The following is a 24,045-nucleotide window of genomic DNA, read 5'->3' as shown; positions in this document are numbered from 1 at the left end:
AAATTAGCTTCATTCCAGTATTGCAGTGATGGTTCAACATACACATTATAATGTAAATATACTACATCCTATAAACAGACTCAAGGACAAGAAGAATGTTATCTCAGAAGACACAGAAAAGACTTGACAAAATTCAGACTCCTTCCGGGAAAACCTTGCCGAAGCAACCAAGAATAAGATAGACAGATCTTAGCATACAGGCTGTAGACCATGAAGATGGCCAACGCTATATATAGTGGGGGAAAGCTAAGAACATTTCCACCAACATCAGTAGCAACACAAAAGCAACTTGAGGAAAGGTTTCTTTGGTTTACAGTTCCTGATCACAGCCCATCACTGTGGAAAAGGAAAGGCAAGGACTAGAAGCATCTGGTCACATCCAGTCACAGGCAGAGAGAATACATGGATGCTCACTGACCAGCTCGTAATGTCTACTCAATTCCGGCTTAAACGCAGGGAATGGTGCCACCCCACGTCGATCAACATAACCAAGACAGTATTCAAAGAGTTATTTTTCTCATCTGGCTGAGACGTCAGTCATTCCATGTCAGTATTCAAATTGTTGGTTTTTCATAACTATGACTTGGCCACTGAAACATAGTTATATAACTTAAAGCATACTTTAGAAGCATCCCGTGGGGTGAGAAGACAGTGTGTACTGGCACTAGGACTAAGGAAAGAAGTCCCTTAGCTCCAGGCCATCTAGACTAGTTACAATTGAACTAAGTCAGCCGGGCGGTGGTGCACGCCTTTAACCTCAGCACTCGGGAGGCAGAGGAAGGCGGATCTCTGTGAGTTTGAGGCCAGCCTGGTCTACAAGACAGACTCCAAGCTATAGAGAAACCCTGTCTTTTGAAGGAAGGAAAGAAGGAGGGAGGGAGGGAGGGAGGGAGGGAGGGAGGGAGGGAGGGAGGGAGGGAGGAAGGAAGGAAGGATGAAGGAAGGAAGGAAGGAAGGAAGGAAGGAAAGATTGAACTAAGTCAACTTTTCTAGTTCCCTCAGAAAATTTATCCACCCGGATATTTACACTCATAAATTCGGTTGGTTGCTGGTTAGTTTATTTCTATTTATTATGCCTTTTAGCAAATAATAAAAACCCAGAGACAGATACTGGGGTTCAACCTGAAGATCAGAAATGCAAAGCAGCCAGCCACTGGCTCTTACCTCTATGTCAGACTAAAAATGGTCAATCCTGCCTCCACGAATCCTCACATTGAGACTGGACTGAAACCTGTCTCCTCCCGTTTTATATTCCTCTCCAGTGCTGGGATTGAAGGCGGGTACCACCACTCCCTGGCCTGTGTGGCTGACCAGTCTGGCTGCTTTGCACTGATCTTCAGGCAAGCTTTATTTATTTCAAATGAAATGCTACCTAATTAAAAGTTAAATTTGTCCTCATTGATTTTTATTGACTCATATCTGTGCAAGTTTTCTTAAAGTTGGAACAAACAAAAATATTCTTTTATTCAAGATCTGTGTGTCTGGAAACAGTGTAACTGAGGGAAATGTCAGTGTTTACAAAACAAAGAAATTGTCAACAGAATGCCTGCCAATGGACTAACCAGGAAAGAAACTACAGCCGATAATTCAGGAAGATTGGCTCAAAACAAACGGCCCCTGCCAACAGCAAACCTGACAATTATCCTGTTGTCTAATTTGGCTCAGCCTAAGGTGACCTTGTTTGCCCATCTCAGTCTTAATTCTTGCTAACTTGGCATGAAACAGGAACATACGGCATGTGTCTACAAAGTCCATTTTTGCATCTTAAACCAAAATAAATGTAGTGTCTGTTGAGCGTTTCCCATAACTGAGCTTGTAAGGACATTAGACAGACCTGGCTGCGTCCATAGCCTGCCCACTAGCTGCTTCATAGGGGCTGCCTATCAAACTGGAAATTCTCGGGAGATAGATTGTTCTAAGTTTGGTCTATGACTAAAGCTAGCCAATTTTAAACATGTTCCCAAAGTTATAGTCAATCATAAGCCCTTTTTAAAACATAAAAATGAAAATATGTCATCAATTCATTGCAACCGAAAGGTTTTTACAGATTTTGACTGAATTTAAGGCAGCATGTTTTTAAGCTGTACAGGCTACTGTGAGAGGCCCAGTATGGCAATGGGCACCTGGGGCCGAAGCATGAGGATAACTCAAGACTGAGGCCAGAATGATGGCTCAGAGTCAGACACCTGCCCCCAAGTCTGCAGCCTGCTTCAGTCCCTCTGCCCACCATGCCCCAGGCTGGAAGGAGCAAACACAAAGCTGGCCTTGACTTCCCCATACATACTTTGGCATGTGTGCTCAAGCACACAAAAATCTACAAATAAATGAGTGTAATTACAATTTTTAAGTAAAAAACAATGTAAGAAAGAGAGTGGACACTGGAGAACAAAACTAAAAATATTTCCATTTTTCCTCCCAGCCTAACCTGATATATTTCTTAATTCTTTTTCTGACCCACTAAAGTTTATTATGAAAGAGAAGTTACTCTTCGTGGCTTTAATACCTCAAGGAGCACTGAATAAATTAGCTTTTTTATTTCCATCATTTTATTTCCATCATAACTTAAGAAGTTAGACTTCTGAGGAGAGACTACAGAAAGTCGAAAATAACCTCAGAAAGATAGTTCCACTCATATACATATATAAAAATTTAAAGTAGAGTTTGTGGGCTTGCTTTTTCATGTACAGCTAACAGCTGAACAAGAGTACTGAAATGGCACACATATGTATGTGTTATGTGTATTTTGTATGTATGTACACTGTAATCCCCCTAAATGGAGCCAGAGACCCAAACAGCCTGTCACTGCCATGGAATACTTCTCCTTACAGGCCTTACCTACTGTCTGTTGCTCTACGGTAGACAGGCTTCATGTGTTTATCAGACACACTGTGCTCCTGAGACAAGGAGAGAAGGCTTAGTCTGTGTGGGCCTCAGCCTGACCCCTGGCCTCCCCACTGTAAAGTGCCCCATCAGCTTCTTCTAGCCTCATAGTTGAAATTGTGGGTCAACTTTCCTTAGATATTATTTTGTCAGAGATTGTGAGATGGTGACCTTCTAATTGTCGTTCCTCTTATATCTGTTAACTAGATTGCATGAAAAGAAAATTTTCTTATCAAACTACAGTCACCCCAAGAGGCAATTTGTCTTTGGCTTGAAGTTTTGCTGCCAGTGTTCTCTGTAGGGCTAGTTTGGGGGAAAGAAATTCAGCCTGTTTGTGTCGCCACAGGTTTCTCTGTCAGCTACGGCAGATTGTCACGAGGGACAGTGGTTAGGCTGGCAGCTGTGGTCTTGTATAACTTGGAGTCCATCTCTCCATCTCCTGACTTTCAAAATTTCCATTGAGAGATCAGTGAAAGGATGTAAAAGAACACTACAATAAAAGGAGACCAGAAAGTAAACCAGCATTGCTATCCTAATAACCAGACAAAATAAACTTCCAACAAAAACTAATCAAAAGAGATAAAGGACACTCCATCCTAATCAAGGGAAAGAGGAATCATGAAGACATTAAAGTCCTAAGCATGTATGGACCAAACTGCTACATCCAATTTTACTCAAAGGGTATGACTGGCGTTAAAGACATAGATTAACACCAAGTCAATGATAGTAGGTGATTTCAATACACCATTTCCTCCCATAAACATGCCACCTAGAAAAAAAACAAAAACAAAAAAACAAAACAGAAACATCAGAATTAACTGACATCAGACATCAAAAGGATTTAACAAATATATACAGAATATTCCACCAAACACCAAAGACTATAAATTCTATTCAGGAGACTGTGGGACCTTCTCTAAAATAAATCACATCCCAGGACACAAAAATCCTAACAGAAAAATAGGACTAACTTTGTGTAACCTATTTGACCACAATGAAGTAAAACTTAAAATCAACAGCAAGCAAATCTCTAGTAAGTACACAAACTCCTGGAGATTGAACAACTCATTATTGAATAATGAATAGGTCAAAAAGAAATCAAGAGAGAGTTTTTTGAAATCCTGTAAATGAAAGAAATGAAAAATCAACATAGCAAAAACTTTGTGATATATTAAAAGACATCCTGTATGGGAAATTTATAATTCTAGGAGCCTTCATTAAAAAATCGGAAAGAGAACAAATAAATGATTTTTTGATACAACCCAAGAATTTTGAAAAACAAGAACAAACCAGTCCAAACCGAGTAAACACCAAAAGATAATAAAATAAGGGGTGAAATTAATGAACTAGAAACAAATAATCAACAAATACAAGGGCTGGTTCTTTGGGAACATAAACAAGAATGACAGATCCTTGGTTCAGTTAACCAAAAGAGAGCCACTGTCCCTGATGAACATATGTGGTGGCTAATTTTCAGTCAGTTGACACAAGGCCAAAGTCATTTGGAAGGAGAGAGCTTCAGCTGAGAAAGTATACCCCCCCCCCAGATTGGCCTGTGGGCAAAGCTCTGATGCATTTTCTTGACTGATGGTTGATATAGGAGGCCCAACTTACTGTGGGCGGGGCCATCCCTTGGCCCATGGATGCTATAAGAAAGGGGCCTTCTGGTCATGGTGTTTTATCATAGCAATAAAATTAGTAACTAAGACACATAGATGTAGAAATCCTAAATAAAATATTTGCAAACCATATGCAGGCACATATCAAAAGACGATGATTAAGTTAGCTTTATGCCAGAGATTCAGGGATGGTTCAAAATAAGTCAATAAATGTAAAAAATTATACAAATAGACTTAATGGATATGGAAAAAGAATTTGACAAACTTCAACAACACTTTATGATAAAAGCCCTAAAAAGAGTAGGACTGGAGGGAACATATTCCAACATAATGAAGCTATATGTGATACATGACAGATAACACAGCCAACGCCATCCTAAGAGGAGAAAAACACAAAGCAAACCTACTGAAGTCAGGAATGAGATGGGTCTGTCCAGTATCACATTTCTTTTCAGTATAGAGCTTGAAGCAAGGGTTATAGCAATAACACACGGAAATTAGAGAGATACAAATAAGAAGTCAAACAATCCATTGTCAGATGATAATGAGGAGATAACCCTAGAGAGCCCTACAGTTCTACCAGAAAACTTCTAAAAACAATCAACAATTTTAGCAATGTGGCAGTGTACAGGTTCAACTTAGCAGAACTTAGCTTTTCTATACATCGCCAACAAACATGCTGAGAAAGAGATCGTGGACACACTGCTATTTACACAAGTCTCACAATATGTAGGAGTAAACCCAGACGAGGAGGAGAAAGACCTCTGCAATGAAAATAGTACATCTCTGAAGAAAGAAAACGACCCTGGAAGATGGAAAGTCCTGTGGTCATGAGTTGACAGAATTAATAATGTAAAAGTGACCATCCCACCAAAAGCCAATTACAGACTCAGTGTAAACACAATCAAAATCTTTATCTCATTCTCACAGGAAAAAAAAGCCTACAATTTACTTGGAATCAGAAAGGAACTAGGATAGCCAAACAGTCTTGAGAAAAGAAAAATAGAAGAGAGATTATCATTCCAGATTTCAAGATACATTACAGAGCCATAGTGATAAAAATGTGGCACTGGCAGAGAAGATATAGTGATATTTTGTTTGTGTAAAATAAATAAAGCTGTCTGAAGATCAGAATGCAGAGCTAAGCCACTAGAAGCCAGGGAGTGATGGCACACAGCTTTAATCCCAGGACTCAAGGCCCCCCTGGACTTTTCTGATCTTCAGACTTGAACCCTAGCATCTGTCTCTGGGATTTTATTATTCATGTTACATTCATCATGTCAACCTCTGAAACCAAACAGAAGACTCAAACATGAGTACATGTGACTACAGGCATCTAATATTTGACAGATACAAAACATACACTAGAGAAAAAACAACATCTTGAACAAAAGGTTCTGGGGAAACTAAGTGTCCACTTGCAGAGGAATGAAATTAGACCTTGCAGAAAACTCACTGGAACAAGATAAAGCCCTCAGTGTGAAAGCTGCAACCCAGACTGCCAGAAGAGAAGGAGGGCAGCGCCTGGAAGACACAGGTCTAGGAAAGGACGTTCTGAATAGGACTCCATTGCTCCAGAAGTCAAGGCCAACAATTGACGGGGGGGGGGGGGTCAAAACTAAAAGGAAACAATCATTTGAGGAGAACAGGAGAGAATCTCTTCTGTTATTCATCTGATAGAGGATTAATATCAGGACTATATAAAGAACTCAAAAACATGTAAAAAACAACCCATTCAAACAGTGGGCTATGGATCTGAACAGAGAGCTCTCAAATGAAGATAACAGAAATGGCCAAGAAATACCTCAAATACTCTTCATCATCCTTAGCAATTAGGGAAAGGCAAATCTAAATAAATAAGACTTTGTCTTGCCCCAGTCAGAAGGTCTAAGATCAACAAAACAACTGACAACAAATGCTGGAGGAACAGGTAGTGGAAAGGGAGCCTTTCTTCACTGTTGGTGGAAACGCAAACTGGTGCAGCCACTCTGAGAATCAATATGGAGAATCCACAAAAGAAAAACTAAAATCCACAATATGACCCTGCTCTAACACCACTTGACAAACGCTAAAGACCTTGATAGCCCACGCCAGAGACACCTGAGCAGCTGTACTCACTGCGGCTCTGTTCACAGTAGCTAGGGAATGTAAACAACCTAAATGTCGGCCAGCTAACACATGGATAATGAAGATGTGGTACATAACGAAATACTATTCATCTGTAAAGAAAAAGTGAAATCATGAAATTTGCAGACAAATGGATGGAACTAGAAAAGATCATGTTGCGTGAGATAATCCAGACTCAGAAAGACAAACACCACATGTTCTCCCTCGTCTGTGGTTCCCAGCTCCAGGTCTTCAGGTGTGAGCATGTGATCCAGAGAAATCAGCAGAAACAAGGAAAGTAAAGAACATGGCGGGTGAGCCCTAGAGAGGGAAACAGCAGGATACAAGGAACATAAATATTTAATTGCAGAATAACTAAAAGTGGCTTTCCACCATAAAGGATGAGATTATGTCATTTATAAGAAAGTGCACATCATAATCTTTACTGGAAAAGCCCGGCTCAGAAGTACAAATACTTCATGTGGAACCCAGATTTAATCATAGAAACGAAACGTGAAAGTAGGAGGGGCATCTGTAAAGAGAGAAGGTCTGGAAGAGGGAGGGGCAGGGAATGTAGCTGGGGTTGAATGTTACCAATATACATGAAAAGTAGGAGCTAGGGCGTACCCCACTGTTAGGATGTTGCCTGTGAAGCACTGGATCCTGACCTTGATCCCCAGGACTGCTAAAAGAGCTCATTAAAAATAAAATGTTGGCTGGGTATGGTGACATATGCCTCTAATCCCAATAGAGGCAGGTGGATTTCTTGGTGTTCAAGGCCAGCCTGGTCTACAGAGTGAGTTGTAGGCAAGTCAGGGCCACACAGTGAGATCTTGTTAAAATAATAATATTTTAGAAAAGAAAAACACTTTCTTTTTGACATAATGATATTATAGTGATATAATCCTTGGAAATTTTGTGAATTTATGTTTTTAAAATATTCAGAAGCTTGAACATATTTAATATGCTCACTATACTAAGCATTATAGAGTTCTTTCTGTAACATACCTACCCTTATTTTTTTTCTTAATACCTTTTTTCACTTAAACCTTCCACCTGACAGACAGGCGACTGAGAGAGGGAATGAGCAGGAGGGGAAGATGCGCACTGACTCTTCGGTGACCACCATCTCAGACGCAGAAGGTAATGAACTCAGGTCCCACAGAGGACAACAGAAGTGGTGTGGTCGTTTCAGGAGCATCTGTAGGCCAGCGATAAGAAACCCTAAGCTTTTCTAGTGAGTGAGAGATTGCTGGTGGCTGATAGAATAGAAAATGATGGATTATCTGATGAAAACAAAAGCATCCGGGGTGCTGGAGAGATGGCTCAAAGGTTAAGAGCATTGCCTGCTCTTCCAAAGGTCCTGAGTTCAATTCCCAGCAACCACATGGTGACTCACAACCATCTGTAATGAGGTCTGGTGCCCTCTTCTGGCCTGTAGGCATACACAGAGACAGAACATTGTATACATAATAAATAAATAAATAAACAAACAAATAAATAAATATTAAAAAAAGAAAACAAAAGCATCCATTAATGATTGTATGACATCTGAGGGACTGTTAAAATCCTGGCTCTAATTCAGTAGGTCTAGAGTAGGACCCTTGAGTTTCTAGCAAACTTTCATGTGACACAGATGTGGTGAGCCTGGAGCTTACACTCAAGTAGTCTTGCTCTCAGGATCTCTGGGAAGTAGTTTGGCTCTTGTTCAATTTAGCAAGAAAGTCCATATGTACATAGTAAATATGTAACTAAAGCAACTGTGTAAGAGACTCCCTAAAAGTGGTACCAGGGTTGTGGTGGCGCATACCTTTAATCTCAGCACTCAGGAGGCAGATGCAGGTGGATCTCTGTGAGTTCGAGGCCAGCCTGGTCTGCAAGAGCTAGTTCCAGGACAGCCAGGGCTACACAGTGAAAGGAACGATATGGGCATCCTCCACTCTAATTGACTATGGACACTGAAAGTTTTCCAAGTCCAAAGCACTAATTATTCTCTCGTAATTGGCAGTCTTACAGTAGTTAAAATCTGGCTATTATTTTCTCTAACATTTTCAACATTTTAATTTATTTGTGATTAGTTATTGATTTTCAGTCATTAATATTGTGATCTCATTTTAGGAGGACTGGAAGCAGACTGCAGGGAACAGGTAAAGCATCCGTGAGAAACTCTACAACTTGCTTAACTGCATGCTGTCTGTTGACCTGTGTTAGCCAGACTACATTTACAGCTTCCAGATAACTACTTGGTGTTTTATTTTTAGTGAAACTCCCTCTTAATTCATGAATAGTCAGAAATTAATAGGCTGTGGGCCAATTAATACAGCAGCAGTCTGTATCTGAGTGTCTGTGTAAATCACTCTTCCACTAGTGATGGCTGAAAGTACACAGAAGACCTAGAAAGACTTAGCAGAGAAATGTATGTAATGCCTTTCATCATATAGTTTTATAAGAAATGCATATAAAATATTACCTCTGTCAAGTAGTCCTAAGCCCCTCTCTGTATTATGTCTCTAGTATCCTTTATCAACTCCAAAAGAAAAAAAAAGATGTCATGTAAGATAAAAACTTCATAGTATTACAAATAGTCCGCAAAAGGCCATGAACTAACTCATTGTAAGGCGTCATTATGAATGATGGATACACTAACGGCATCATTTTGGATAAACCATTTTCATTCCCTTAAGCCTGCAGTTCATCTGTAAAACAGATATGAGTTCACATGCCCCATAGGGTTGTCATGCAATTATTTTCTGACTGAGTGTGGTAGAAGTTTTGGTGCGGGAGATTTGTCTGTATTCTGTCAATCATATTTTAAATAAATGCTGATTGGCCAGGCAGGAAATATAGGCAGGAAAACCAGACAGGAAGTAGAAATGATGTAATGAGAACAGGAGAATTCTGGGAAGGAGGAAGTTGATTCTTCCCACTCCTGCCCAGACCACCAAAGCAGCAGGATGTGATCTGCTCCACTGAAAAAAGGTACTGAGCCACATAGCTAACATAGATCAGAAAAATGGGTTAATCAAGATGTGAGAGTTACCGTTGAGAGGCTAGAGCTAATGGGCCAATCAGCTTATAATTTATGGAGACCTATGTGTGATTTTTTGGGGGGCTAAACAGTTGTGGGGTACTGGGTGGGACAGAAAACACAAGCAGGCCTGGGCCTTCTCATGTTACAAAGTTTGTTAATTGTCTGTAACACTCCTAATAATAGTAATCATCAACATCATTACTTCATTTTACGTTTTTGCATTTTTTGTTGTTATTGTTTGCTTTTTTTTTTGTTTTTTTTGTTTTTTTGTTTTTTTTAAACTCACTCCGTAGCCCGGGGTCAGTGGAGCTCACTTTGTAGCCTTCCTCATCTTCCCAAGAGCTTCATTTACAGGAACTAGATCTACTTGGGTCAGCCAGCCTCTTTATAGTCAGACCTTTATTGACATTATTTTTTAAATCTGGAATTAGGAGGAAAGCAGTCTATACTCCAATGAATATGCAGGAATAATCTACATTCAGTTTGCTGAAACTTAGAGAAACTGATATGGTATATATTTAGATATATACTTAGAATCTTTATTTGCAATTTCTTTTAGAAATGGAGCTTTAAATTTGTTTATTTTGTGTGGGGGATATGGACAATGTCAGGCATTGCTGTAGTGTGTATGTGGAGGTCAGAGGACATTTGGTGAGATTGCTCTCTCATTACATTGTGCAGATTCCAGGGACCAAACTGAGATTTTGTGTGTGTGTGTGTGTGTGTCTAGTCTGTTGTTTTGTAAAGACATTTTCACTTGAGTATACTATATACTTTGACCATATTTATTCCCTTATTTCCACCCCCTCTAACTAGTCCTCTCCCTAGTCATCTACTTCAATGTTTATATAATACATAACTATGAATAGACATAATATGTTTACAGATTAGACTCCACTAGAGAGAACATGACCTCCTGTTCCATCCATTTCTTCATTAATTACATAATTTCATTCTTTTTATAGTTTAGTAAAGCTCCATATCACACTTTCATTATCTATGTACCTGTGAATGAATACCTGGCTGATTGCCTAACTTGTCTATTCTAAATAGTGCTTTAATATAAACATGCATATTTTCTTGTAACATAACGGACTATATTCTTTCACTGTAATGAAATGCCTAAGGCTATGTACTTTATAAAGAATAGATTTTAGGCCACAGTATGGAAGCTGAAAGTGCAAGGTTGGGTAGCCCCATCAGTTCAGCATCTGGCAAGGGCTTCATGGAACACAGTATCTCAATGGCACGAGACAGACTAGGGAGATGGGGTTAGGCTTGGTCCCTTACTCTGCAAGTACAGCATGAGTTCCTGTGGAGAGCAGGTCTCCAGTGGCTTATCACCTTCACTGAGCCTCACTCTTAAAGGTTCCTACAACCTGCTAATGCTTTCAGTAAATCAGCCCTTAGGGGACAAACCACATCTACACCATAGGAATAATGATTTTTCCACAATTTTATCACCTCTTTTCCAACTTCAATTTGATATATCCAACAAAAAATAAAATTGCAGTAGTAATTATACATTTTCTCATGGCCGACACCAGTCTCGAGTGTTTTGGGTGAAGATCTAGCTCCCATAGGTGCTTTGTGGGTGAGGCTGCTTTTAGCACCATGTAAATAACTGGGATTCTGGGATTAATTCCCACCATTGCTCAGCTCAAAAAGAATAAAGCTGCACATGACAATGATGCAGCTCTAGACTGGGGTTTCTCAACTTTGGCATTTTTGCCATTTTGAGCCAAACTACTCTCCACTGGTTAGTATAAATAAATAAATAGGAGAATGGCCCCAAAATAGAAGGGTTTCTGGATACTGGGAGGATGTGCAGAGCAGAAGGAAGGTGGATGGTCATGATGACTCAGTTTTCATGCATGCACATCCAACACCTAGTTCCATTTGTTTATTAACTAATATGTATTACTAATTATACTGTTTCTAATGATAGGAATTCTGAATGGTTTTCTTCAGCATAGAAATCTTCTTGATTTCTATGACAGGAAGCTTATAAAAAGCAGAAAAAATGATTCATTTATTTATCAGTATTTAGATCAGGGATCATCTAACTTTTTCCATGAAGGGCCAAATAGAAAATATTTAGGTTTTGTAGATGACACTGTTGTTACAGCTGCTTTACTCTAACAGTTTACCAAAAAATAGCCTAAGTCTAGTCTTGAGGGCTCTTGTGTTCCAATAAAAATTTAATTATCATAAAAACATACATTTCATATATACTTTGATATTTTTGCAAGCCATTTTGAAGTGCAAAAGTGTTTTGAAGGGGAACTTGGATATATATCGTTTTGACTTTCAGGCCTTGCAATGATGGAAGGTAGATTGGATGTGCATCATTATCCATAGATTTGCTGGACAGAGGTTCAGAGTAATGAGGCAAGAGGTTTGCCATGAGTTTAAAGTCTCCCTGGGCTACATAGTAGGACCGGTCTCAAGATAAAGTAAATCTTTAAGAGCTTGTAGCTTGGCTGACAAGATAGCTCAGCAGGTTAAGACACTTACAGCCAAGCCTAACTTCAGTCCCTGGAGAGAAGGATTGGCCCCTCGAAAGCTGTTCTCTTAGCTCTGCAAGTCCTCATTTGTTGTAACTTCTGGCTTGTGCCAGGTGTGGTAGCAAACACCTGTAATCCCAGCACTTGGGAATTAGAGGCAGGAGACACAGAAATTTAAGACCAGCCTGAGCTACATAGTGAGTGAGTTTGAGACCAGCATGGACTATGGGAGGTTTACTGCCACCCAAAGCTGTAACTCTTAAGGCCATATGGCTAGTTTGCTCACTGGCTTGCTGTTAAGAGCAAGCATGACATTACATAGTGTTTCCCAAACAACTGACATAGGTGCAAGAAGGAGAATGTGAAACTCTGACTAGATAACATCCCAGATGTGACGCCTGTCCAAACCCATGCTCATTTCATTCTCGGGCTCCAAACTTGCTCCTCCTGGAAACTGGTACTAGTTAGATCAAAAACACGATGAGACACCATTGGTAACATAGAGAAAATCTGACATAAAAAGACAAGGCCATTCAAGGAAAACCACTGCATCAACTGGCAGGAGGTCCAAATTCAGCTGTAGCAGAGCAGCTCTTACCATGCTCTTGAATCTACTTAGCAAAGTCTGGGTGCATGAAAGGGAAGGTGATCTGGTATCCCCCACACTGGGTAACAGCCATGGTCCTTGGCAGGTACTTAGTCATATGTAGAAATCAGTTGAGAAACCCAGCACAGCCTTTTGTTGTTGTAAGTTACTACAAGAATTAACATGCACTATCATTCAGTCAAGGGTTAGCCGTGTCAATAAAGTCGAGGTCAGCCTTGCTGCAGCTGCAGCTTATATAACAGAAATAAACAAGCAAAACCACCAAGTCTCCCATTTTTATCAGGGGCTAAAGCTCACCAGCCTTAAGTCCTCTCTCTACAGAGTTTCTTCAGAGTGAGAAGTAACAGTAAGCACAGGAAAGGTCCATGACTAAGAACATTCATCACAGGGTTATCTATAAAAAGAAGTAATTAGAAACTACATAAATTTAATTTAAAAGGAATGGTAAGCAATAGTACTTGATGGACTAAAACTCAAGGACGTTAAAATCAAAGATCGTGCATCCACATGCCAGCTGAGGAAATAGCTTAGTGGTAGAGTGTTTCCCAGGACTCAGTCCCCAACATGACACGTGTATGTGTGTGTGTGTTTAAAATAGATGTGGAAAAGTACTGAAAAATATATCTTAACCATATATTTGCATTTTCTAAATTGTATTTAATGAGTATTCTTTACCCTTAATAATGTTAAATTATCAAATATAAAATACCTGATTTTGTTAGTCTTCAATGCATCTGCCTAAAGTAAAACAGGTACCAATCAATGTCCAAAAGCAGTGGTTGGTTCTCAACCTGTGGATCACAACCCTTTAGAAATTGAGACCCTTTCACGGGGATCACCTAAGATCACTGAAAAACAAATATTTACATTACAGTTCATAACAGCAAAATTATAGTTATGAAGTAACAATGATAAGAATTTTATGGGTGGGGGCCACCATAATATGAGGAACTGTATTAAAGGATCGCAGCATTAGGAAGGTTGAGAACCACTGTCCTAAAGTTTTTAAGAACCAGATGGATTTTAAGGCAAGAACTTCAGAAGAAGAAAAAAAAAATTCTAAGGAAACCCTGGCATCACTGGAGAGAAAGAGCAGGAGAGGGGAAGGAAGGAAATAGAGAAAAAAGAAAAGGGAAGGGAAGGGTGAAAGAAACAGTCAAAGCACACAGAACTTCTTAGGGAGGCAACCTGGTCTTCCAGCAGCCAAGTATAAATGCAGTCTATGAACAGCTTCTCTTAGTCGAAAGGACTTTAATATAGAACTTAACCCCCCACCCATTCACGGTGCTCCTAGCACATGCTAGGCAAACATTCTATGACACTCAAAAATCATTTTTAAATATCCCTACCTCAAAATTATTTTAAAATAAATTATTTCCACCTGAATTTTAAGAACAATGTGTTCAATTCTGACAGGAGCTGGTGAGTGCTACAATCCTACTCCATGTCTTTGTTATTTCAATATCAAGTAGCCTACAGTATTTTTCAAAAAACACTCCCACTGTTTATTTTCAGGTACAATTGCCCATCCGTATCTTAGCTCCAAGCAGCTTTAGTTTCAGACTTCTGTCATAAAATCTTTTCTCTGAAATTAGTAAGGTTGGAGGGGAGCCATGAAAAGAAAACAAGTTGAAGAAAGATGGGATTCTCATGGTATTTCTTTACACCTTCATAAAACAAAAAGGCATATAACCTTTACTGTTTTGTGACCTATGACTTTAAACGTCACAAACAAACAGTTAAAATAAAGGCAAGATTTGGACGGGCATGTTAGTTAGGTCTGAGGAAGAGGCCCAGTGGCTAAAGCACCTGGCCAGCAAGCATGGTGACCTGAGTTCAGATCCTCAGGGACCACATAAAAGCCAGGCAGGCATGAGGGTCACATAATCTCACCACTTAGGAGATAATGAGAGGGATCCCAGGGGCAAGTTGAACAGATACATTAGCCAGATTTGGCAAATGGTAAGATCAGTGAGAGACCCTGCCTGGATAATGGAAGTGGGGAGCATTTGGGGGAAGCACCTGCTGTCAACCACAGACCTCCTCATGTGCATATACACACATGTGCACACCCCCCACACACCCCACATACATGCACCAAAGAGAAGTGCGTGTTCTAGGAAACCTGAAAGCACGCTGAGGCAGAGTCACAAATGATGTCTGTTGCTGGAATCAGCTGATGCTCCACAGTCTCACCCTGTCCCTCCTCCACACCTTTATGCCTCATGCATTAGTTCTGGATTCATTTTTATAAATAGCTATGAAAATTGTAGCCACTGAGTAAGATAAACATGAAGGTCCACTTACATAAGCACATTTTTATTTCATTTCACTGTCTTAAAATACTTAAAAATAATAAAGATATGAATGTTAAGTTGGTATTTTACTCTGAACATGGCTTAATTATTTTTTATCTGTTTACTTACAGGACATTGGAGATGTTGGTTCTCTCAGAATGGTTCATTTTGGTTTGGTATAAATTATTTGAAATTCCAAAAAGAAACCTGATGTAGGAAGTCCATCTGTATGTGCATTGCTTTTATTGGTTAATGAATAAAGAATCTGCATTGGCCTGTGATAGGGCATAATAGAGCTAGGCTGGGAAAACTAAACTGAATGCTGGGAGAAAGAAGGTGGAGTTAGGAGAAGCCATGTAGCCCCTGGAGACAGACACCAGACGGAACCTTGCCAGTAAGCCACAGCCACGTGCCAATACACAGATTAATAGAAATGGGTTAAGATGTAAGAGATCAGCAATTAAGAAACTAAAGTTAATAGGCCAAGCAATGATTTAAATAATACAGTTTCTGTGTGGTTATTTCTGGGCTGAGCAGCCAGAAACCTGCCTTTTTTTCGTATCTTTTATATTGCTCTGATATAATACAAATCTCCGTGTATGGATTTTAATAGAAGGAGAGATGGTACATGCAGCACAGCATAACAATAACAAAGTGACCCCCAAAAAAGTCCTTAACCACTTATTTCCCTAATATGTATACTTCTTAAAAGTCATAAACTATACATCATTTGGAGCATCAGAGGTAGAATATTTAAATCTTTTTCTCCCTCATCTTTTAAATTTTTTCTCCTTTGGGGGCTGGAGAGATGACTCAGCAGTTAAGAGCACTTATTCTTGCAGAGGACCCAGGTTCATCCAGCACCCACATGGTGGCTCATGGCTATCCATAACTCCAGTTCCAGGGGATCCAGTGTCCTCTTCTGACCTCCTCAGGCACCAAACACAGACACATGGTGTGAGCAAAATCACCCATACATATATAACAAAATAAATCTTTACAAAAATTCCTTCTTCTGGTCTTATTTATATTGCTAATTTATATTATCAATAAAATGTTTATTAAGCAAAAGTTTGTGTCCTGACCTACTGAAACAGACATTTCTCCATCGCAGCTTCTTGTTGAGGAACTGGTACCCTTGCCACAGTGAGCTGTTCTCAGCTCACACTCCATCACTCATTGCCCTGCAAGGGCAGGAGCTCAAGGCCAAGAACCCCCTGGAGGAATGCAGCTCTGCCTTCTCTCTTACACACCTCAGGACCACCTGCCAGCATGGCATTGTACCAAGTGGGCTGGGCCTTTCCACATCAATTATAATGCCCTACTGGCCTGCAGAAAGGCCATCTGAGGGAGGCATTTCTCAGCTGAATTCATCTTAGATAACTCTAGCTTGTGTCAAGTTGACAAAAACCAAAACCAATCACGACACCAACTTCACATGTCTCTGGAGCAATTAACTCAAACATAGTAAACTAAATTTAGTCACAAGAATCTAGTGTGGGGGCTGGAGAGATGACTCAGTGATTGAGAGACCTTGCTGCTCTTGCAGATGAACTAAGTTTAATTCCTAGTGCACATTAATAAACCGCATTGGGAATAACAAATTTTAAATGATTTTTGTTGTTTATTGAAAGACCAAGTGGCCAAAACTATGATATTATACTTTCTTTTACTATGATTTTAAATGTTAGTAAAGGAGTTATACCAGTCTGGTATATGGGCTGAGTTAAAGACATTTGGAGGAAAAACAGTAGCAAATAGCAGTTATGAAGAAACAACAAAAATAATTTTACATGAGGAACTGTATCAAAGGTTTGCAGCATTAGGAACTGTGAGAACCACTGCTGTAGAACAAAAAGAATTAAGCATACTCAAGAGGAGTAGAGAGTAAAAACTAATCAAACTGAGGGCTGAAGTCAATAAAATAGAAGCAGAAAATACAAAGAATCAATAAAACAAAGAGTTGGTTCTTTCAGAAAATCAACAAGATAAAAAAAAAACCCTTATCCAAACTAATTTTTTAGTGAGGCAGAGAGAGAGAATATCCAAATTAACAAAATCAGAAATGAGAAGGGGTATTGTGGTATTCCCCTCTGTATGCTATGAATATTTTTATTACCACTGGTTAATAATAGTTTCTGTGTGATTATTCGGGTCTGGGCAGCCAGGAAACAAAGTGCAGTCTCTGTTTACAAAGGGGAACATAAAAAGACATGCCAAGGAAGTTCAGAGAATCATGAAGACATACTTTAAAAAACTATACTTCATCAAATTGGAAAATCTTAGAGAAATGGATAATTTTCTCCATAGGTACCACTTACCAAAGTTAAATCAAGATCAGATAAACAATTTAAATAGACCTATTATAACCCCTAGTAAAATAGAAGCAGTCGTTATAAACTCTCCCAACCACAAAAAGTCCAGGGCTAGATGGTTTTAGCACAGAATTCTGTCAGACTTTCAAAGAAGAGTTAATGCCAGTACTCCTCAAATTATTGCACAAAATAGAAACAGAAGGAATATCACAACATTAATTTTATGATGCTATAGTTACCCCAGATATCCAAACCACATAAATATTTAAGAAAGAATGAATTTCGGACCAATCTCTCTCATGAACATAGATGTAAAAAAATAAAATATTTGAAAACTGAATTCAAGAACACATCAAAAAGATCGTCCACCACAATCAAGTAGACTTCATCCTAGATATGCAGGGATGGTTTATTATATGAAAATCAACAAATGTAATCTACCATATAAACAAATGAAATAAACCACAAGATCATCTCAGATGCAGAAAAATATTAGACAAAGTCTAACACTCCTTCATGGTAAAAGGTCCTGGAGAGATTAGAGATAACAAGGGATATGCCTCAATATAATAAAGCTAGTTTACATCAAATCTATAGCCAACATCAAATTAAATGGAGAGAAACTCAAAGCAGTTCTACTAAAATCAGGAACAACACAGGTCTACTCCATAATTTTAGCAACTCCACGTCCAATAGAGGTGTTATATATTAAAACACAACAGGAAGGAGTCACACCATATAACAAGGCTCACATGGGAGATTTACTGGAAGAGGAGAGAGAAGGTGTAGAAAAAGAGGCAGAGACCGGTCTCTGGGGACAAGAATGGTGAAAGAGAAAGAGCCAGGCAGTGTACCAGGCCAGCCTTTTATAAGGGAACACAGCTAACATGACCAGGGTACTCTTAGTGGCTGCAGCCGAGGATGTATTATGTCAGAACCCAAAGGGAGGCCAGTACAGATGCCTGAATACTAACATTCCTCCCCTTTGTTTACTATAAAAACGTGAGGATCTTGGCCATTCTTACAGGTGTAAGATGGAATCTCAGAGTTGTTTTGGTTTGCATTTCTCTGATGACGAGGGATGCTGAGCATTTCCTTAAGTGTCTTTCAGCCATTTTAGATTCCTCTGTTGAGAGTTCTCTGTTTAGGTCTGTACCCCATTTTTTTATGGATTATTTGTTCTTTGTATATTTTGGACATTGGCCCTCTGTCTGATGAGGGGTTGGTGGAAGTGCAAACTGGTACAGCTTCTTTGAATATCAGTATGGTGATTTCTCAGAAAATTATGAAACAACCTTCTTCAAGACCCAGCAATACCACTTTTGGGTATATACCCAAAGGATGCTTAATCGTACCACAAAGACATATGCTCAACAATGTTCATAACAGCATTGTTTGTCATAGCCAGAACCTGGAAACAACCTTAATGCCTCTCGACCAAAGAACAGATAAGGAAAATGTGGTACATTTACACAATGGAGTACTACACAACGGAAGAAAATAATGACATCTTGAAATTTTCAGACAAATGAATGGATCTAGAAAACATACTGAGTGAGGTAACCCAGACCCAGAAAGACAACTATCATAAGTGGCTTTTAGACATAAAGCAAAGAAAACCAGCCTACAATTCACAATCCCAGAAAACCTAGACAACAATGAGGACACTAAGAGAGACTTACATGGGAAGTAGAAAATAACAAGGTCTCCTGAGTAAATTGGGAGCATGGGGGGCATGGGAAAGAGTAGAAATGAAGGGGAGACGAAGAGAGGTGAGCAGAGAAAAATGTATAACTCAATACAATTTTTTAAAAAGAAAAGAGGTTTAAAAACAAACGAGTTAGAGTGGGGTAGCAGGTAAGGTGAGGATGAGGACATTGTGTTCTTGAGACTGCTTCTTGCTACCTTAGCCACCAGGGAAATGCAATTCAAAACTACTTTGAGATCCCATCTTACGCTTGTCAGAATGACTAAAATCAAAAACACAGGTAATGTCTCACGCTGACAAGGATGTGGAGCAAGAGGAACACTCCTCAATTGCTGGTGGAAGTGCAAATTTGGATAGCCACTATGCAAATCAGTATGGTGCTTCCTCAGAAGGATAGAAATAGATCTACCTTAAGATCCAGCTATAATCACTCTTGGGCATATACCCAAAGAACACTTCATCCTACCACAAGGACACTTGCTCAAGCATATTCATTGCAGCTGTATTTATAATAGCCAGAAACTGGAAACAACCTAGATTCCCTCAACAGAAGAATAGATAAGTAAAATGTGGTACATTTGCACAATGAAGTATTGTCCAACTGTTTAAAAAATGACATTTGCAGGCAAATGGATGGAACAAGGGAAAAAATCATCTTGAGTGAGGTAACCCAAACCCAGAAAATAAATATGGCATGTATTTAGTTATAAGTGGACATTAGCAGTAAGGTAAATGATAACCAAGATATAATCCATAGATCTGGAGAGGGTGAAGAGGATGAGTTGGGGACACATGTATCTCCCTGGGTGGGGCAAATAGAAGAGACTTTTGGGTAGACTCAAGGGGAGTGGGGATGAGAGGGGAGAGTCAGGTGAGAGGAATGGGAGGAAGAAGAGAGTGTAGGGAGAAAATGGCTGGAATTGGGGTCTGTGGGGGGGTACTAGAAACCTAGGGCAATGGAGACTTCCTGGAATCTGTGCAAGTGATCCTGAGGAAGACTTCTAGTAATGGGACATAGGGAGTCTCAACAAGCCATCTTTTGTCACCAGGTGAGGCTTCCCGTGGCATGGCTGGGTTGCATTCAATTGAGTTGGTGGCCAAGGAGACCCATTTGGAATCCCCAAGCAACCCAAGCTGTTGCTAAGACTAAGGGTTGCTCTCTGCAAACTGGCAGTAGGTGCCTCATTGCTGAGGACAACTCATTAACATGGATGAAGAAGTCAAGCTGGTGCCTACATGGAGCCTTTCACCTTTATAGTCTAGTCTCTTTGGTGAGGAAAAGTACTCTGCAGGCAATGGAAAGCAAAATGTAGAAACCAACCCAGCCACAAAACCTTTCACCTACAATCTGTTCTGCAATAATGGCACAGAACTTGTGGGAAGAGCCGATGACTGATTTGACTTAAGGCCCACTCCACAAGAAGGAACTTGTCTCTGTTTGGATTTCTATCACTGTGAAGAGACACCATGACCACAGCAACTAATATAAAAAAAATGTTTAATTGGGGTGGCCCATTTACAGTTTCAGAGGTTCAGTGGGCAGCATGGTGGCATGCAGGCAGATGAGGTGCTAGAGGAGTAGCTGAGAGTCCTACATCTTTTAGGCAACAGGAAGACAACTGAGACACTAGGCTGTATCCTAAGCATAGGAAACCTCAAAGTCCACCCCCACGGTGACACACTTCCTCCAACAAGACCATACCTACTCCAATAAAGCTACACCTCCCAATACTGCTGCTCCCTATGAGATTATGGGGGCCAATTACATCCAAGCTACCACATTTCACTCCTTAGCCCCCATAAGTTTGTAACAATATTATAATGCAAAATTCATTCAGTTCAACTTCAAAAGTCCCCATAGTCTATCACAGTTTCAACAATGTTTTAAACTCCAAAGTTCAAAGTCTCTTCTGAGATCCATGCACTCTCTTAACTATAATCACCTGTAAAATCAAAGTCAAAAAGCAGATCACATACTTCCAACAGATAATGACACAGATATACATTACCATTCCAAAACATAAGGAAGGGAGCATAGTGAAAATAATGGACCAAAGCAGGACTGAAAACCAACTGGGCAAACTCCAAACTGCATCTGCATGTCTGATACCAAGACGCTCTTCAGATCTCTAAATCCATTCAGCTTTTTGGCTGCAACACACTTCTTTCTCTTGGACTGGTTCCACCACCTGTAGCAGCTTTCATCCGCAGGTATCACATGACTCTGGCATCTCTAACATCTTGGGATCTCCAAGGCAATCTAGGCTTCTCCTTCATAGCTTCATGCAATGGCTTCTCTAGTTTCCCATACAGGAATATCCCTGACACAGGCCTGACTTCAGTGGCTTTCCTTAGGGGCAAATTTCATAGCCCCTTTCTTCTATCCTTAATTCCAGAACTGTGTGGCTGAAGCTGCCAAATTCTGCTGCTTACTGGGGCTAGAACATGGTCCACTCATTCAATTACATCTTCATGGACTTTCTATCCTTCACTGCCTAAGCTTGGATGCCCTGAAACTGGATCTCTAAACCAGGCTGGCCTCAAACTTAGAGATCTGCCAGCCTCTGCCTTCCCAGTGCTGGGATTAAAGGTGTGCCCCACCACACCCAGCTCTAAGCTTTTCTTTAGTTTCTTTCCACAAGTTGGAAACTTAGCTGGGTGGGATCTTGCCTTGAGGTCACCTTTCTCTTTATTCCATTTCTTATCTGTTCATCTCCTTGAACAGTAGACTGGGTTCCCTCCCACTTCCTAGTACTTTTTTCCTCCTCAAAATTTACATTTTTGAAATTTACCCTTCTGAGCTTGCTCCTCTTCATTATAAATCTTAGAGTTAGCACTAATAACCACATGTCAGAGTCTATACTAGGCTGTTTTGAGATTTCTTCTGCCAACAGAATTAATCCAAAGCATTTCACTTTAGCCTTAGGACAAGAGCAAAAAAAGACTCTAGGCTACATTCTAACAATTCTTCTCCTCTCAAACCCCTCCGTCCCCACAGCTCATGAAATCACATTCAGCACCACTGTCTTCCACGTTTCTACTAGTGCGGACCATTAAGCAGTGCTTAAAGCATTCTAACTCCTAAGGTCCATATTTCTCCAAACAGAAACATGGTCAGGCCTAACACAGCAATACCCCAGTCCTTATGTTAATCCCATTGGTGATAAATAGGACCATTACCACAGTTTAAAGCCAAATTTGAAGCAAGTTTTTAATTAAATAATGGTCAGGTGAATGGGCTCTGGCCAAGTCCACACCCAGGCTCCCAGAAAATAGCCCTGAATCAAGTTTTACAAGGACTTAAGAAAGAAAGCCCATAATTCATTAAATATCCCATCAGGCCCAATTAGGGATAAGTATATATCCTGTCTACATATTTCCTGCTCACCTGTGATCAAGCAAATCTGGTGCAGATGAATCAAGCATACTTGTGTAGGGGAGCTAAAACTCGCGACTCGCATCTCCCATAAACAATAGCCTCCAGCATCTCCGGAACTATCTGTCCTTGGGTTTGCAGATCAGGGACATTTTTGTTTGAAGGATCTCTAAGACACACTAATTAAAACGTAGAATGTAACTTTGTCTCTCACACCCAGCTCTCACAACTTCTTAGTTTGGGTTTCTATTGCTGTGAAGAGACACCGTGACCACAGCAACTCTTACAAAGAAACATTCAATTGGGTGACTCACAGTTTCAGAGGTTCAGTTCATTATCATCATGATGGGGAGTATGGCGGCATGCAGGCAGATGTGGTGTTGGAGTAGCTAAGAGTCCTGCATCTTGTAGACAACAGGAAATAGACTGAAACACTGGGTGGTATCCTAAGTATAAGAAACCTCAAAGTCCACCCCCACAGTGACACACTTCCTCCAATAAGGCCACACCAACTCCCAACAAAGTTAAACCTCCTAATAGTGCCACTCTCTATGAAATTATGGGGTTCAATTACATTCATACTATCACAGAGTCCATACCCAAAACTGCTTGGGTAACCAAGAACCAGAGACTAGATAACCCAGTAATGGAGGATAAAACCAAACACTACTGGTCTTAAAAAAAAATGTATCCCACTGAGTCTATAATTTGTGATCCTAAAGAAACTAAACAAGAGGGTAAACCCAAGGAAAAACATAGATATCCTCCCAGCTATGGGAAATAGACAAGATTGATGGGCAAAAAATTGGAATCTTGGGGGTGGGGTGGGATGGGGATGAGGGGTGATGGGGAGAGAAAAGTGTGAAGGAGAGGATGAGGGGAACTGGGGGAATCGGGGTGATTGGGGATAAAGGAAGGTGGGATAGGGGAGCAGGGAAACTCATACCTTAGTTAAGGGAGCCACCTAAGGGTTGGCAAGAGACTTGAACTTGGAATGGCTACCAGATGCCCAGGGCAATGTCCCCAGTTAGTTCATTGGGGCACCTGAGGATAGGGAACCTGAAATGAACCTATCCTATAATCATACTGATGAATATCTTGCATATCGCCATAGAACCTTCATCTAGGGATGGATGGAGATAGAGACAGAGACCCACACTGGAGCACCGGCCTGAGCTCTTAAGGTTATAATGAGGAGCAGAAGGAGAGAGAACATGAACAAGGAAGTCAGGACCATGAGGGGTGCACCCAACCACTGAGACAGTGGGGCCGATCTATTGGGAGCTCACCAAGGCCAGCTGGACTGCTACTGAAAAAAACATGGGATAAAACCGGACTCTCTGAATGTGGCGGACAATGAGAACTGACGAGAGGCCAAGGAGAATGGCACGGGAACTTTCATCTGGCGATGGATCGAGAGAGAGACAGAGACCCAATTTGGAGCAACGGTCTGAGCTCTTAAGGTCCAAATGAGGAGCAGAAGGAGGGAGAACATGAGCAAGGAAATCAGGACCACGAGGCGTGCACCCACCCACTGTGAAAGTGGAACTGATCTATTGGGAGCTCTCCAAGGCCAGCTGGACTGGGACTGAATAAGCA

General features: G+C 40.4%; 1 protein-coding gene across 2 annotated transcripts in view; it reads left to right on the top strand.

The window, feature by feature from the left end:
- Positions 1–16,003, top strand: part of Wdpcp (WD repeat containing planar cell polarity effector) — a 286,163-nt gene extending 270,160 nt beyond the window's left edge. For both annotated transcript variants that reach the window (XM_057771862.1, XM_057771861.1), the window contains exons 16-18: positions 7,669–7,748; positions 8,724–8,752; positions 15,179–16,003. In XM_057771862.1, the coding sequence (XP_057627845.1) occupies positions 7,669–7,748; positions 8,724–8,752; positions 15,179–15,229 (160 nt within the window). In that variant the 3' untranslated portion in view covers positions 15,230–16,003. The remainder of the gene's footprint in view (positions 1–7,668; positions 7,749–8,723; positions 8,753–15,178) is intronic.
- Positions 16,004–24,045: the final 8,042 nt, after the last annotated feature.

This window comes from Chionomys nivalis, chromosome 6, assembly GCF_950005125.1.
Source record: "Chionomys nivalis chromosome 6, mChiNiv1.1, whole genome shotgun sequence".
In the NCBI taxonomy this organism is placed as follows: domain Eukaryota; kingdom Metazoa; phylum Chordata; class Mammalia; order Rodentia; family Cricetidae; genus Chionomys; species Chionomys nivalis.
Note: the sequence above shows the minus strand (reverse complement) of the source record. Positions and strands in the feature narration are given on the sequence as shown.